Source organism: Micropterus salmoides, unplaced genomic scaffold (genome assembly GCF_014851395.1).
Source record: "Micropterus salmoides isolate LMB-PRFRI ecotype aquatic unplaced genomic scaffold, ASM1485139v1 Ms_hic_scaffold_2, whole genome shotgun sequence".
NCBI classification, from domain to species: Eukaryota; Metazoa; Chordata; class Actinopteri; order Centrarchiformes; family Centrarchidae; genus Micropterus; species Micropterus salmoides.
The window spans coordinates 50951269-50967355 of record NW_024041150.1 but is presented as its reverse complement, the minus strand read 5'-3'; the positions used below and the strand labels follow the sequence as shown (position 1 = coordinate 50967355).

Genomic DNA, 16087 nt, shown 5'->3' with positions numbered 1-16087 from the left:
AAGACTAATAAATAGTCATTTTATATCAGTCTGCAGTATTGCCTTTGCTAACTTTACCCTGAAATCCTGATACTTGTACTTGCAAGCCAAGAATCAGGTACAAAGTCCTCCTCTGATAAATTTTCTTCACTTTAACTTGGTTCTTCAGAAAGGTGATATCTTCATTGTTTTATTTTTCAAGCACATAACATTGAAAATAATCCCACAAATTCACGTACCAATTGTAGGGGTTCAAGGCCAACCTTCACATTTTTAACTTTTTTTAAATTTCATTTAATCATTTAAAAGTCATTACCATTGAGTCTCAGGGCGGGTTCACACCAGCCTTGTTCAGTCACATGGAACCAAACCCCTGCAGGGTTTTTTTTTGGTAGTTTGTTTGGGTTGGGTTAAACTTGGAGTGGTTCAAATCTGGTGGGAACGCCATTTGAACCAGTAACAGGAAGCTGCTATTGTATGTGTTGTTTAAAATGTTTAAAATGTATTAATATCATAACTGTATTACTGTTGTTATTTATTATATTTCATATTATTCTCAAAAAATAAATAATAATTTATCAGCATTTTAATACAAAGTAGGCTTGATGGTTTTCCAATTTGCCTTGGTGTTTGTTTCATACAATAAATACATTAAGGGGAAATAAAAAGAAAGGAAAAATACTGTAACAGTCTATAACAAGCAGAAAATATATAAAAATGAAAAAGATACTGCCCCAAATACCATTATAACTAACACTATTCTTGATGAAAGGGTAGAACCTTTTGATATACTGAACTTTTAAGCATGTAGGGTCCTATGCATTAATTCATTAATGTACATGCAAATGGATGATGTAAACATAAAGTGCTTTTATCCTCTTTGCAGGGGGCCACTTGTTTTTGTTTTTTTGGGATGCAATTGTGGCTAACTTACCACTTAGCAAGTAACGTTACTTAACTTTAAAGGTTCGGTGTGAAAATTTTAGTGGCATCTAGTGATGACGGTTGCAAATTCAATTCACTTCAAATCCTGAGTTGTGAAATTTTTCTTCAGACTTCAGTGTGTGTTCATGTGCTCTTAAGTCTGAATGTGGAATCAACATGGACGCTACTACAGAAATGTGTCGGATTTACATCAGAGCATATAAACAACACACAGACGTCTAGTTCACTCTACATGGACAGCAAACTAACTGTTATAATCATGTTACACATTACATGTATACTTCTTTATTCTCTTTTTGCAATAAAGATTTAAGGAGGCAAAAAAGGATTGATTATTTCGACACCACATGAATTCATTGCTCTCCCTTTTCCAAGCAGGGAGGAGAAGCTACGATGGCCAACGCGCTCTATCAGCTCTTGTGCTAAATAATATGTGTGGCCTCCATTTGTCCAAATTTCTCTTCCTTTCTTACTTCTAATAAACCAGTCGACTACTACTACTTGTAACTTTATTTGTTTTTCTTCTTTTTTGTTCGTATTCAACGTTGTGACAAATACACGCTCTGTAGAGCCGGTGGTCCACTTTGGCTACTGTATAAACATGGCAAAAAGAAAACCATCTAAGTACATTAATCTTCTGCCTGAAATCAAGGAGCCATTGGTCCAATCTCAATGTCCATACAAACAGACTTTCAGGTGTTTTCCCGGTAAGTCTGTGAGGGCTTAGGAGCTGTCCCACTGTCAAATCATTAAGTGCACGAGAGCTCCATCACAGACATTTTGAGCCCTGTTTGTAACAGCTCAGGTGAAGCTATTGTGTGTTTTACTTCAGTACAGTAGTTTAGTAAATGTAGCTGTTGTGTTAATGTGAATGTTTCCTGAGGAGCTCTCCAGTTTGTCCAGCAGGAGGCAGCAGAGGAGCTTCAGTGTGTTCAACAGATAATAGTTTTCACTGGAGGAGCAAACTGTGTGCAGAGGGTTTGTATCCTGTTACCTTTAATAGAAACAACCAGTCCTCCTATAATAGGTTTTCTCTTTGATTGTTCTAACAAGGAGAAGAGACTGAACACACACAGAGACCTTCCTCTTAGCCTGATGTGATCAGAGATAAGAGGCCAGATGCCGTCATAAAATATGGAGAGACTGTTATTAAAGAAACAAAAGATAGAAACTTTGCAGCGCATATTCAAATAAGCATTAATTGGTACACCATATTTAATTAATGTCGTAGGAAGAATGTTTTGTGCCAACATTCGACACAGGAACCGAATTAACCAGAACCAGTTCCACATGTCCACTAATACTGAAGCTTGGTTTGGTGTTTGTCTGTGTTTTTACTGAGCTCCTCTCTCCTTCTGTATGAAACTGTATCCCATTAATACATGTTTTCCCTTAGTCTTGTGCTTTCTCATCCCTTTCCTCTCTTTGCTTGCTGCAGGTGTTTCTGGTTCTGGATCTGTGGTCTGTGGAGAGAATCCTTTTGGCTGAAGAAGAGGAAGCAGACAAAGTTTTTAGGATTCATTTCTGATTTCGATTCCACACATGGAATCATTTCCATTTGCTGAATCATCATGGAGACGTTCAGAGCCTCTTCTGCTGCTGCTGCTTCCTTTTACACTTCTGGAAGAATATTAATATTATATTTTTCACTTTTACTGTTCATCAGATCAGCAGACCAATCAACAAGCAGACTGTTTCAGCAGGATGATGGAGGAAGCAGAATGACCCAGAGACAACACGTTGCCAGTGAGGACGTCCCAGCAGAAACATGGAGGGGAAGGTTACACCATCACGACACATCTGTGTTGAAGAAAAAACATCACATGACACACCAGTCTTTCATCACCACTTCCTCACTGATATAACCTTGTTGTGAGACATTCATCTGTCCAGTTTCCTGGTGTGTGAATGGCTCTAGTGCACAGGTTTAAAGCTGAAAGACCAAACTCCTGTTGTTGTTTTGTTTGACTTGTTGTTGTTGACATCTCCTCATTTACCATGGAGTGATAAATCTAAGCACATCAGACTTCACTCTCTCCTCCGTCATCATACATATAGAAAATGACCACACTTTTCCACATGGGGGCGCTGTAACCAATGTGTTTCTGCCTCGTGAGTCCCTAACCCTCACAGCTTTATAGCCATTTTCATGATGCTGAGTAGAAAATTGCTTTCTATACGTTGGAGGTTGTATGTATAGTTTTCCTTCTCAGAGAATATTCATGCTTCTCAAAGCTGATCCAGAATCTGTGAGATCGTGAGAACACGGAGCTCCACGAGTTCCCGCAGCGCTCCTGAATCTGAAGAGCTTCGTCAGTCACAGAGGAGACCTGCTGGATCTCAGAGACCAGGATCAAGAGCGGGATGGAGGAGGACAACCAGGACCCGGAGCCCCGGAGCAACAACGTCCCCGGAGGACAAACAGCAGGCTCGAGCTCTGATAGCACCGATGTTCAGGTCAGTGTTCATGAACACAGCTAGCAGCTAACAAGAAGCTAACGTGGCGTTAGCTCGGCCTGGTTCCGACACGTAGCTTCATATTGACTGTAAACAAGATGTAATGTAGCAGGATTCAACAGTGGAGCCATCAGAACCCCGTATCTCTACAGAACCCACACTTAATGTGACGGTCGGAACCGGGGAGGAGGAGGAGGAGGAGGAGGTCTCTTGTAGCCTGCTGCCTGGGTGTTAGCATGCTAGCTAGCTAGCTAAGAGTGGAGAAAGCTGAAGTTTACTTCCGGTTCGGCAGTTAAGGGAAACTTTACTTGCGCTGTTGATCCTCTGTGTTTTGCTCCTTTTACTTTTGTGAAAGCTGTTAGCCTTAATGTCTGTCTGAAACTCACTTCTAGATTTATTAAAACTTCAGTTTATTTGTGACAAGAATAATGTTATACAATGTTATGGTAATTTTAACATGTAAACCAAAAGGGACCATGTATATTCACAAAACAGGGCTGGAAATGTGCAAACGCCAGAGGTGGGACCAAGTCATTGTTTTACAAGTCACAAATAAGTCTCAAGTTTTAGCACTCAGGTCCCAAGTCGAGACATAAATAGCAATTTTAAGTCGCTATGGATTAAAGCGTCAGCTAAATGACTAAATGTAAAGGAAGGAAGCTTTAGCCTGTACAGAAAGAAGGCAGAGGCGCAGTTTCACATAACAGATTTTATATAATTACATGAATGAAATTAAATGTTCATGTAGGGCTGCTAATTATTTTGGTAAATATTGAGATCACAATTATTTAACAGGATTACTCATTGAAATAGGAAACAATCTATTGAACTTTTAAAATGTAATACTTCCTTTCAAAAACTACTATATATGCATTCCTCCAATATCCCAAATAGCCCATGAAATAAGAAATAATCCAAAATTATTAACTTGAAGCAACATCCAGACTGCAAGAGGACGACAGCAGCGCCGTTCCCCCAAGTTGACTGCTTTGTGTGACAGATGGGTCACTGAGGGGTGTGTGTGTGTGTGTGTGTGTGTGTGTGTGTGTGTGTGTGCGCGTGTGTGTGTGTGTGTGTGTGTGTGTGTGCGCACGGAGGGGAGCAGAGCAGGTGACAGGTGAACTCCAGTTGATGAAGTTACTTTACATAAAGCTGAAATGTGGTCGGGAGATGCATTGACTTAAATTAACGGTGAGAAAACTACAAATCGGTTAGAAAACACAGACACAGTGGATATTTTACAAGCAACGACCAGGTAAAGCAACACTGAACACACCTGGTTTAGAATAAATAATATCCATTTAATTCTTAGCTATAGCTGCTTATCCTTTAGCCTATAGAGCAAGATGCCGTAGGCTGAAGCTATTAATGTTAAATAGGAAGTTATAGCAGTTACAATGCCGAGTCACTTTGGCCCAAGCTGAATTAAACATCAAAGCTGCTGAGAGGGAGTTTGGGCTTTTAGGGAGAGATGAGAGCCTGTAAAGGAAAGGGGTGCGCTGGATTTATAAATTATAAAAAGTGTCCTTGTGAAACGGCACCCGGTGCTATTATCGTTTAATCTTAATTAACTTGATTTTATGATTGGTGGAAGCAGTATGCAAACTATACCATAGCTGGGGCTGAATGTTAAAATATTAGGCATTGTTTATTATTACTATTATTGTTGTTATTAATACTATATGTAGCAATTTTGCTACAATTAGGCTTCACGCAACAGCAGCAGCAGTTTCTCTACACTGTTTCAACCTGACCTTTCTTTTTCCGTGAGTTAGAAGAGTTTAGAAAGTTGTCTGGTGCTGTGGAGAGTCCCCAGCTGTTGTGCATGAATCATGCGTAAAATTCATCCAGCCAGAGGGAACGATCAAGAACCGTTCACAGTGCGCCGGTCTGGCCAGCACAGTTTTTTTATTTCATAATTTATATGTGAACATAGGGAGTGTCAAGTCAGCTCCAGTCAAAAGGCTCAAGTCCAAGTGAAGTCACGAGTCATTGGTTATAAAGTCAGAGTAGAGTTGATTTTGGAAAATCAAGTCATCATTTTTGTGACTCCACACCTCTGGCGCGCACTACTTCCCCCGCAAAGGTTGGGAACTATAAAAATAAACTTGACAGGATATGTTAAGTGATATACTGTTTGGGATCAAGTGTTTGTCACGTTCTGACATTTAAGAATAGTTTAACCACACAATTAACCATCTGGTTTAGCCTTTAAACCTGAAAAGAAATAATGATTTGACATTTATCGTGACAATATCAAATGATTTGAAATGTTTTTATCGTGATAAAATTTTTATTATCGCCATATCGCCCCATACCCTAATTGGTAATATTGATCAGAGCTTGCATATATACAGTGGGGTTGTCTCGTTTTTTGTAGTAAGTATACTGTAATTCTTCCCTCCCAGCCTCATACCTCCCGTAACCAAACGAACATCCCCAAGTGATGCGTCCCAGAGCAACATCCCATATGCACCACTACATTCACTAATACACAAGTGTTTCCCACAGAATGACAGTAACTGTCGAAAATTTTTATACAACCAGTGGATCGCACTCCTTAATCTCTGGGGAGGACCATAAGAAGATCAGACACTAGACTGGACTGCCAACTTTATTTTTTATGTTCTGCTTCAACCTCTTCTTCATTGTGTTGGTTTGGTATATGTACACACAGGTGCTGGTCATATAATTAGAATAGTGTGGCATGGAGTCGATCAGTTTGTGGCACTGCTCAGGTGTTATGAGAGCCCAGGTTGCTCTGATAGTGGCCTTCAGCTCTTCTGCATTGTTGGGTCTGGCGTATCGCATCTTCCTCTTCACAACACCCCATAGATTTTCTATAGGGTTAAGGTCAGGCCAGTTTGCTGGCCAATTAAGAACAGCTTTGGCACTGTGTGCAGGTGCCAAGTCCTGTTGGAAAATGAAATCTGCATCTCCATAAAGTTCCTCAGAAAACAGTGGACCAACAGCAGCAGATGACATGGCACCCAAACCATCACTGACTGTGGAAACTTTACACTGGACTTCAAGCAACGTGGATTCTGTGCCTCTCCTCTCTTCCTCCAGACTCTGGGACCTTGATTTCCAAAGGAAATGCAAAATTTACTTTCATCAGAGAACATAACTTTGGACCACTCAGCAGCAGTCCAGTCCTTTTTGTCTTTAGCCCAGGTGAGACGCTTCTGACGCTGTGTCTTGTTCAAGAGTGGCTTGACACAAGAAATGCGACAGCTGAAACCTTGTCTTGCATACGTCTGTGCGTGGTGGTTCTTGAAGCACTGACTCCAGCTGCAGTCCACTCTTTGTGAATTTCCCCCACATTTTTGAATGGGTTTTGTTTCACAATCCTCTCCAGGGTGCAGTTATCCCTATTGCTTGTACACTTTTCTACCACATCTTTTCCTTCCCTTCGCCTCTCTATTAATGTGTTTGGACACAGAGCTCTGTGAACAGCCAGCCTCTTTAGCAATGACCTTTTGTGTCTTGCCCTCCCCCATGATTGTGTAGCCTACAGAACTAGACTGAGAGACCATTTAAAGGCCTTTGCAGGTGTTTTGAGTTAATTAGCTGATTAGAGTGTGGCACCAGGTGTCTTCAATATTGAACCTTTTCACAATATTCAAATTTTCTGAGATACTGATTTTGAGGTTTTCATTAGTTGTCAGTTATAATCATCAAAATTAAAAGGAATGAACACTTGAAATATATCAGTCTGTGTGGAATGAATGTATACATTATACAAGTTTCACTTTTTGAATGGAATTACTGAAATAAATCAACTTTTTGATGATATTCTAATTATATGACCAGCATGTGTGTGTGTGTGTGTATGTGTATATATTTGTTTATATGTGTATATCCGATTCAATCCAGTGATAATCTGACTATTTTTATTCATTAAACAGCTTGCATTGTTCTAAATGTAAATGCTCCGTACTTGTATAGCGCCTTTCTAGTCTTTTCGACTAACATCTAAATAACATTCACACACTGGCGGAACAGCCAGGGGCAAATCGGGGTTCAGTATCTTGCCCAAGGACACTTCGACACGAAACCAGGGGGAGCCAGGGATTGAACCGCCGACCTTCCGATTAACGGCCAACCCGCTCTACCTCGGATTTTAAAATCCTCAATTATCTAAATCTGTATCGGACTTAAAAATCCCATATCGGTCGGGCTCTAATTACAATACACCTATATACGTCACATGAATTACCTCTGCACTGTATGTTTGACAATGTACTCATTTCAATTAGTAATGCTGAATTGGACTATAATGACAATGTTACTATATCATCACCAATTTAAATTATTTGCACAGGCTTCAATTGTCCCTCAGGGATAAATAGTGTTTTGAAATTAATATTGTTCAGATGCTGTAAGCGATGTTAGACAATATTTAGAAGTGAAGAACTAGGGACAAATAATAGGACCGTCCGCTAGAGCAGTCCCATTATTAACAAAGTACATCTTCAATCCTGTTTGTCAACAGCGTAGCCTAACACTCGCCTACTGTAACATTAAACATACTGCTGTGACCTGGGAGGAAACGAGTGAGGGAAATGAAAAACGGGAGGGTTAGAAAGTATTTAATGTTTTCAGAGGAGAAGTGATGAGGCGTATTTTTATTATTTAGTTCATGGATTTCACGTGATAAATGACAAACTGACTGTCTCACACAGATACACTCGGTTGTTTGTTATGAATGCTGACTCCAGTCAGCTGATCATTTTGTTTTGTGGTGCATTTATGACAGGGTTGTTAACAGGGGAGTTGCAAAGCGCCCTCTGGTGGACAAACTATGCAACATTCATGACATGAGTGAGGGATACAACTCTCCGTTTCTGTTATTAACACTGATACCGATTTATCTGCAAGTAGCTCATGTCATCCAATAAGATTGGCACACCAATAAATCAGTCAGGCTCAGCTTTAAATAGCAGGAAAATGCTGCGTCACTAATTTCAGACCAGGTTTTTGTTGGTCAGTGGCACAGTCTCCTTCTGCTGACTCAAGATAGCAATGCGCCAACAATGTCCCTGACCACACCTCATTTTAAGACCAACACTCCCATCAGTGCAAAAATTGGCGCATTTGCTTTTTAAACAATGCGTCAGTGTGAATCTGACAAAGAGACTTGCCGACAGTCTGGCCGAGTGCAAGATAGGGCCGTCTGCCAGCCTGGCTACAGGGCTGAAAAGACACCTTCTTATTTGCCCCTCTGTTGCTCTAAATGTCATTTATGGTTCTAGATAGCTTGCTCCACCATGGCACCTCACTCACTGTCTTTCTCTCTGTATGTCTGTCTGTTCATATAGAAACAGAGAGGAGGAGAGGGACTCAAACGTCACCATTGTCAGCACTGTGGCAAATACTTCGCATCATCTGGATCTTTAAAGATTCATCAGAGAGTTCACACTGGAGAGAAACCGTACCGCTGTGACCAGTGTGGGAAAGCTTTCACTAGATCAGGTGGACTAACAACCCACTGGCGTGTTCACACTGGAGAGAAACCGTACAGCTGTGAACAATGTGGGAAAGCTTTTGCTCAATCATTTCACCTAGAAATCCACAGACGTGTTCACGCTGGAGAGAAACCGTACCGCTGTGACCAGTGTGGGAAAACTTTCACTAGATCAGGTGGACTAACAACCCACTGGCGTGTTCACACTGGAGAGAAACCGTACAGCTGTGAACAATGTGGGAAAGCTTTTGCTCAATCATTTCACCTAGAAATCCACAGACGTGTTCACACTGGAGAGAAACCGTACAGCTGTGGCCAGTGTGGGAAAGCTTTCGCTACATCTGGTAGCCTTACAACACACCTCCGACATGTTCACACTGGAGAGAAACAGTACCGCTGTGACCAATGTGGGAAAGCTTTCGCTACATCAAGCTATCTAAAGATCCACCATCGTGTTCACACTGGAGAGAAACCGTACAGCTGTGACCAGTGTGGGAAAGCTTTCACTACGCCAGGTGACCTAAAAATCCACTGGCGTATTCACACTGGAGTGAAACCGTACAGCTGTGACCTATGTGAGAGAACTTTCACTACATCAGGTCACCTAGAAATCCATCGGCGTGTTCACAGTGGAGAGAAACCGTACAGCTGCGACCTATGTGGGAAAGCTTTCACTTCATCAAGCCATCTAAATGCCCACCGTCATGTTCACACTGGACAGAAACCGTACTGGTGTGAACACTGTGGGAAAACTTATGCCCGGAATGGTTCCCTTATAGTTCACAAACGGATTCATGCTGCTTCACTTTGAACGTTTCAGAGCCGAACGCATGCTAAAACACGACAAAGGTGTGAAAGTTCTTAAAAACTTCACAAGACACAACAATTTCCACCTGCAGAGAAACACACAGAAAGGGACGCCATCTTGTATGATGTTAGAAGACTTGCATATGTGGGTCTTGATTGGTAACTAACAACAAGCCTCCTCCTCATGTGGCTCACCTGCTACTGTAGAAACAGAATTGCAGCTGAAGAAATTCAAAATGCGAGTTGTCTTTACAAACTGAAATAAAGTAGACTGAGCAGACAGAGAGGTTTAGGTAAGTAAAGACTGAAGTAAGGTGGAAAATGAAATGTAGTTAAAATGGGATAATACCTGGTTAATAGAAATAGGGTAACGTATTCTTTCATATATTTTCATTTAAATATTACAAATATACTCTCACCACAGTCAATCTGTGGGAAAGATTGAGCCCTGTGATACTGCTGTTCATTTTCCTTTATATATATTTTTTTGAACATGCAGTTGATCAGAAAAGCCGATGCTGATGGGGATCCTAATAAGTTAATTTTCCAACAAAGGAAAAAATGTAAAATTGTAATCATCCAGGAAAAATCAATGCCTCTTTACCTGATAGCTGTGTTATATCCTGAGCTTGTCTACCCAATATTTGGTATGCAAAAGTCTTTTTTCCCCCTAAACTAAGCGTTGTAGTATAACTAGCAGTATATCATTAATGTGTAAGTCTGAAGTTATTGAATATCTCTGCAGAATGTGTTTTTGGTGTTGCACTTTGTAGACGGTCCCTGCGCACTCATCTCACAGCTGGCTGCACGTAGAGACCAATGTTATTTGTGCCACTCCTAGGAAGACTCATTTATGTGAAAATGTACTTGTAGCTTGTTGTCTACTTAACTACGATAATAAAGTTGTTTGTGTTTTAAACACATTTTGCTTACGAGTTATTGATCCCGGAAGCTCAAATCTGTGAATAAAGGCTATTTCCATCTTTACCATTATCTAGTGATCATTATGACATCTTTTCTCATAATTATGAGATAAGGTGTCAATTTTTTTTTCTTTGGTGAATGCAATGCGCTTCCGTAACCATGTGACCAAAAAGTGCCATTAGCTTTTGATAGCACAGAATATCCGTGGACAGTAAATGCTAGTTTCTGTTAATTAATATCACTGGTCACTGCAGCCTGGACGCTTGTATTTGTACCAAGATGGTTTTGTTCCATCAGGTTGGTCTGTCCCATGCTGGGTCCATATGGGCTGATCTTTGTGTCAGCAGAATCTGAATGTCTGAACGTGAATAATTGCAACATTGAAAACGGGGTTTTTTTATGTTAGAAAACACAATTGGTATTGTTGAACTTGAATAATTGTATCAATAAACTTAAAATTGAATATAGTGAAAACTGAAAATATAAGCCACCGTGGTGTCTATGTGCGCTCATGTTCACTGCAGCGATTTTACACACAAAAACTAAACCCGAACACTAAATAGTGATAAATGCACAGTCTAATATGAGGAATCTGTAGCATAAATCGTCAGAACATCTGAATCTGCCTTCTGACATTATCCTGGCTTTATGCTGGCAGTTCAATAGCTGCGGTTCTCCGTAACTGACCATGGGTGTCAGTGACATACAGTCCGACCCTCACCTCTGCACTCGGAGTGCCGATGAAATATTTAGCTGACATTGATATATCTTTTAAATTCAATTTTATTTAAATAGCACCAATTTGTAACAACAGTTATCTCATAACGCTTTTCATCAAAGAGCAGGTCTAGACCGTACTCTGATATTATTTACAGAAACCCAACAATTCCCATCAAGAGCAAGCACTAGACGACAGAGGCAAGGAAAATCTTCCTGGAGCAGAACCATGGCTCAGGGTCGGCGGCCATCTGCCTCGACCGGTTGGGGGTGAGAGAGAGAGGGAGGGAGGCAGCCTACACAATATACACACAGAGGTACAGACAGTAAAAGGAGAAACGTTAATGTTGGTACAGACTGAAAGAATAATGGTACAGATATTTATAGTAATGGTAATGACCATAATAACAATAGGACTAGTAACAATGATTGTAGCAGAGGGTGTCGAGCAGGAATACAGGGGAAGCAATTCAAATTTGCAATGAGGAAACACTAGAGGCAAATTAAGGTATTAAAGGAAAGTAAAATAATGATAAAATGATTAAAATACATCAAATACTAAATTTAAGATTATAGAAATAAACAGGATAATAATTAGTAAAACAGTAAAAAAGATGTAATTACATAGATTAATAAATAGACCCTGACCTTAACCAATTACTTTTTGTGCTTAAACTTAACCAAACTGCAACGTTTCACAACTTCAATAATGTGCTGTTTCAAAATGCAGATGTTTCTAAACGCTAGTGGTTTATTTTCACAGTCTGACCGGACGTTGCATATTTGTTGTTGCTAAGCTAACTTGACCGCAGAGCCCTAAACGTCTAAAAAGGACGTAAAAAGCCCTTGACCAAGTGTGAATATTTGACGAGTCGGGAGTGAGAAGTGGGTAAGTCAGAATAGGGAAGCACACCTCCTCCCCCTAATAAACACAGGCACGCCACAGGGCAGCTTACTGAGCACTACGCTCTGCACAACCATCCACACCTCCAACTCCCTAATCAGACTGGCAGAAGACACCACTGAACTGGAGCTGGGTGGATTTGAGACAGGGCTGGACTGGCTGGCCCTGGCATTTTTGGTCGAGGGAGACAACAACAATCGGTCTGACGCTCCTCTCCAATCCACCATCAGTGCAGTCCTCTTAAATATACTATAATATTCCCCCAAACCACTATAAAGCTGAGTAGTAAGTAAGTAAGGTAAGTGTACTCATTTAGTCCCTGGTGATCAGAGGTGGCCATGGAGTACACAACTCATACTCAAGTAATTTTCACAGCAGAGTGGGATTAGCCAACACAATGCTTACAAAATAATGTCCAGCCATTAGGACAGGTAGCCAAAGTTGAGACTCCATTTAGGAACTATGCTACATAAACAATGTCTGTTACGATATTCGATAGGTAATCAAAAAAGATTTTGAGCATTAAACACTTCATTTTCTGCACCAATTAATGGTGGAAATGTCTTTATTTATAGAAAGCCCCGGTAGCAAACATATTGGTTATTTTGGCACATTTGGCATTTTTTGTTGGCCTGCAACAGAAGAACAGAGGCCACAGGTGGAGGGATTGGGGGCTAGTAAGAGATGTGATTGGAAAATGAACCAACAGGCCGCTGACCGTGCTTTCTGGGTACTTTGGCTAATTTTTTAAAGTTATATAAATAAATAATTTACGTTAAACCGGCCCCATAGGTGCGTCGGCCCAACAGGCTTTTGCCCGGTATGCCAAATTACCAGTCTGCTACCCCTTTTATTAACAATATAGTCAAAAGAAGTGCAGACAATGATTATATTTCCTACATACAATGACTTTAGTGTGGCAAGATCCATTAAATTTACATAAAGGTAAATATACAATTGTAGAAATCTGGTTTTCTTTTCATCATAACAAAGGAGTAACAGCAAGAATCTGTACACGAACATTTGTGACTCAGACATTGAGACTAGTTGTGATGTAGAATTTCATTTATTGTCTCAAAGGGCTGTTCAGGTGATAGTTGAATATTAGAGAAACCCAGATATGACAGGACATTTAACAGTTAACCACACCCCAGACATGCCTTTAGCTTGTCTGAATTAATCCCAGCAGTCTTTTTGATCCAGTCCTTGTATTTACAGACGTCCATGAATCTAGCTTCTTGAGCACAGGCTATTACACCAGAGGAAGAATGGACTCCATAAATCATTTCCTTGTACACCACTCCTCCACCAGAGTCACCCTGTGAGAAAGATTTATACATTGTTTGTTACAGACATTTGTATTATTTATTTATAAACGTATTTATATATAAAGTTGAAACACATCTAATGAGAAATAAAGTGAGAAGCCATGCCAACTCACTGGACATGCATCCACTGCAATAGGACTGGAATCAATAGTTTTGCCACAGAACTCGTGGTCAAGTGGTGGTTTTATGTCTTCGTCTTTGACCCACGGACATTTCACAACGTTAATGTTGGCACATTTGAGAGAACTTGATTCGGATCCTAGATGAGAAGAGAAAGTGTTTTTTTTGTATAACACATCTGCTTAACTTTTACGCAGAGCATCATTCTACCAACAACTGAACACACTGCTGTCATTTACCAAAGGAATCTGATTATTTGTACTTTTATAAAACTGCATCCAAACATCTTTAAGAGTCTTACAGCAACTTCAGCTATTAGCCTGCTTTATTAAATGATGTCTCAACTGGCTTATGAAACACCTTGAAATGTGCTTTCTTTTCAAGTTGAGCTTGAAAAGAAAGTGTATATAAGCAAAAATAAGAAAACTGACTGTGATAATAGTAAAAAAGATTCCACTCACTTTCTTTTGTACCATCAGATTGTGCAGTTGTTGCTCCATGACCTGCTATCTGAACCAGCTCCCGTCTGATACAATACATGAGAGTGATAGAAGAAAAAGAAACAGTTAAAAACAGTTTTAAGTCTAAAAAAATGAACAACAACAGAAACTACTTCTACCACAAATAATTTCACATTTAAAAAAGTCTCTTGAACTCAGACTCATTAAAGGGGAAAGATCCCAACTCACAGTTTGGGAGCCTGGGAACAGTTAGGAAGTTTTACAGGTTCAATGTCAGTAACTTTTTCAGATAGCTGCAGCAGCATGATGTCATCCAACGAAGGTTAAAATGAAGGACAACTGGCTGAAAGTAGCTTCAACCAAGTCCAGTTGCCCTTCATTTTAACCTTCGTTGGATAACTATGACCTGGATGACTGAGAATCTTCATAGACAGCATGATGTCATGTTTCTTAAACTGCAGATGTTTTATGATGTTCATTGTTCTTCCTGGACCTGGATGCACACCTAAAACTGCTTGCCTGGGCCTACAAATAAGTAGATGTCAAGTTGTAGAGATAAATGAAGTGGTTGGTGGCTCAGAGGCCAACAGGAAAGATTTAAAAAGGCACCGCTGTTGCACCAGGAGGACAGTCATTGAAAGAGATGCATGACAGGTGTTCTCCTTTTGCTGTGGGCTGGTGAGTAGTCAGCTATTGTTTACATATGTGCTACTTTAGCCATGCTATATGCTTTGAGATAGTATTTATTTAGTGTGAAGAGTTTAAAGATGCAGTAAGTCAGAGAAAGGTGTAGAAGATCTTGTTTTAACTAGACCTACTAGCTATTTGTAAAACTAGTCCCACGGGCGGCAACTGGACAGCTGAGTGGTGCAGAAAGGACAGAAAACACAACAGAGGCAACGATCACAAGGGCAGGAACACTTGATAAGGGATCAACATTTTGCATAAGTGCAAACATGTATAGCCAATGGAGTTGTAGAGATAAACGGCCATGAAGTGGTTGGTGGCTCAAAGGCCGAGTTGGTGAGTAGTCAGCTATTGTTTACATATGTGCTACTTTAGCCTGAAGTTTGTTTCCCTTTCTATAAATAAAGACATTTCCACCACGAATTGGTGCAGAAAATGTCTCCAGAATGCAGGAAATGAAGTGTTTAATGCTCTTTTTTGATTACCTGTCTAATATTTCATCAGTGATTTTTCATCTAAAACAGTATCTCCTTGTCTTGTTCTGGTGACCCCAATATTCTGCGTCGTCACGTCTCGTAGGCAAAGTGTTTTCATCACACCCCTAATCTGAGCCTTTAAATGTCCCCACCACTTTTCAACAAAAAGTGACGATATGTGTGTGCCATGCCGTAGTGTCAGTGATGATGATGACTTCAATTAAGGTCCATAATAATAATAATAATAATAATATAAGCGTAACGCTGCTGGTGATCGCTCACTGCCAAACAGCACAGCACAAGCTATTTGACATTGTTACGTCCTGTCAGGTCCTGTGTTGGGTAGCGTTTGTGGTCCAGGTGTTCTCTCCCTCTTTCTCTCTCGCTCTCTCTCTCTCTCCAGGTATATGCCGTGACATCATTATCGCAGCTGCAGCTGGTTGTCGCTAATCAGCTGGTGGTCACACCAGATACTGACTGCTTCCCTCACCCTCCCATAACAGTGAAACTGCGCATTTTCGAGTGGCCTTCAGTGTAGTTCTTGACAGTTTTGGTATTATAGGCTTTCATAGACATTTTGGTAATAATTGATGGTCCTTTAATGTTCTCATCAAAGTAGTGCCGGAGTAGGAGGTAGGCTACCTATAGAAATCCGTCTGAGCAAGGCCGTATCTATCTGAGATGGTTTTCAAGTCTATGAAATCCTGGTTTTTGACTGGTAGACATAATGTGTTATTGCAGCAGAGCAAGAGTGGTCTTATTTTTGCTGCTAAATAGTAATCTTTGAGTCTTGGCAAGCACATCCCCCCACTGCA

The 16087-nt window shown here is 40.4% G+C and overlaps 2 protein-coding genes across 3 annotated transcripts in view; one reads left to right on the top strand and one right to left on the bottom strand.

The window, feature by feature from the left end:
• LOC119912601 (zinc finger protein 2-like) overlaps nucleotides 1-10576 on the top strand; it is a 746717-nt gene extending 736141 nt beyond the window's left edge. The window contains exons 1-2 of one of the 2 annotated variants that reach the window (XM_038731874.1): nucleotides 2751-3381; nucleotides 8703-10576. In XM_038731874.1, coding sequence (XP_038587802.1) covers nucleotides 3289-3381; nucleotides 8703-9659 — 1050 coding nt within the window. In that variant the 5' untranslated portion in view covers nucleotides 2751-3288 and the 3' untranslated portion in view covers nucleotides 9660-10576. Of the gene's footprint in view, nucleotides 1-2750; nucleotides 3382-8702 lie in introns of those variants that run through there. The other variant, XM_038731873.1, reaches the window with a different exon arrangement.
• Nucleotides 1-16087, bottom strand: part of LOC119912663 (zinc finger protein 239-like) — a 136334-nt gene that overhangs the window by 108938 nt on the left and 11309 nt on the right. The gene's annotated exons all lie outside the window — the stretch shown is intronic.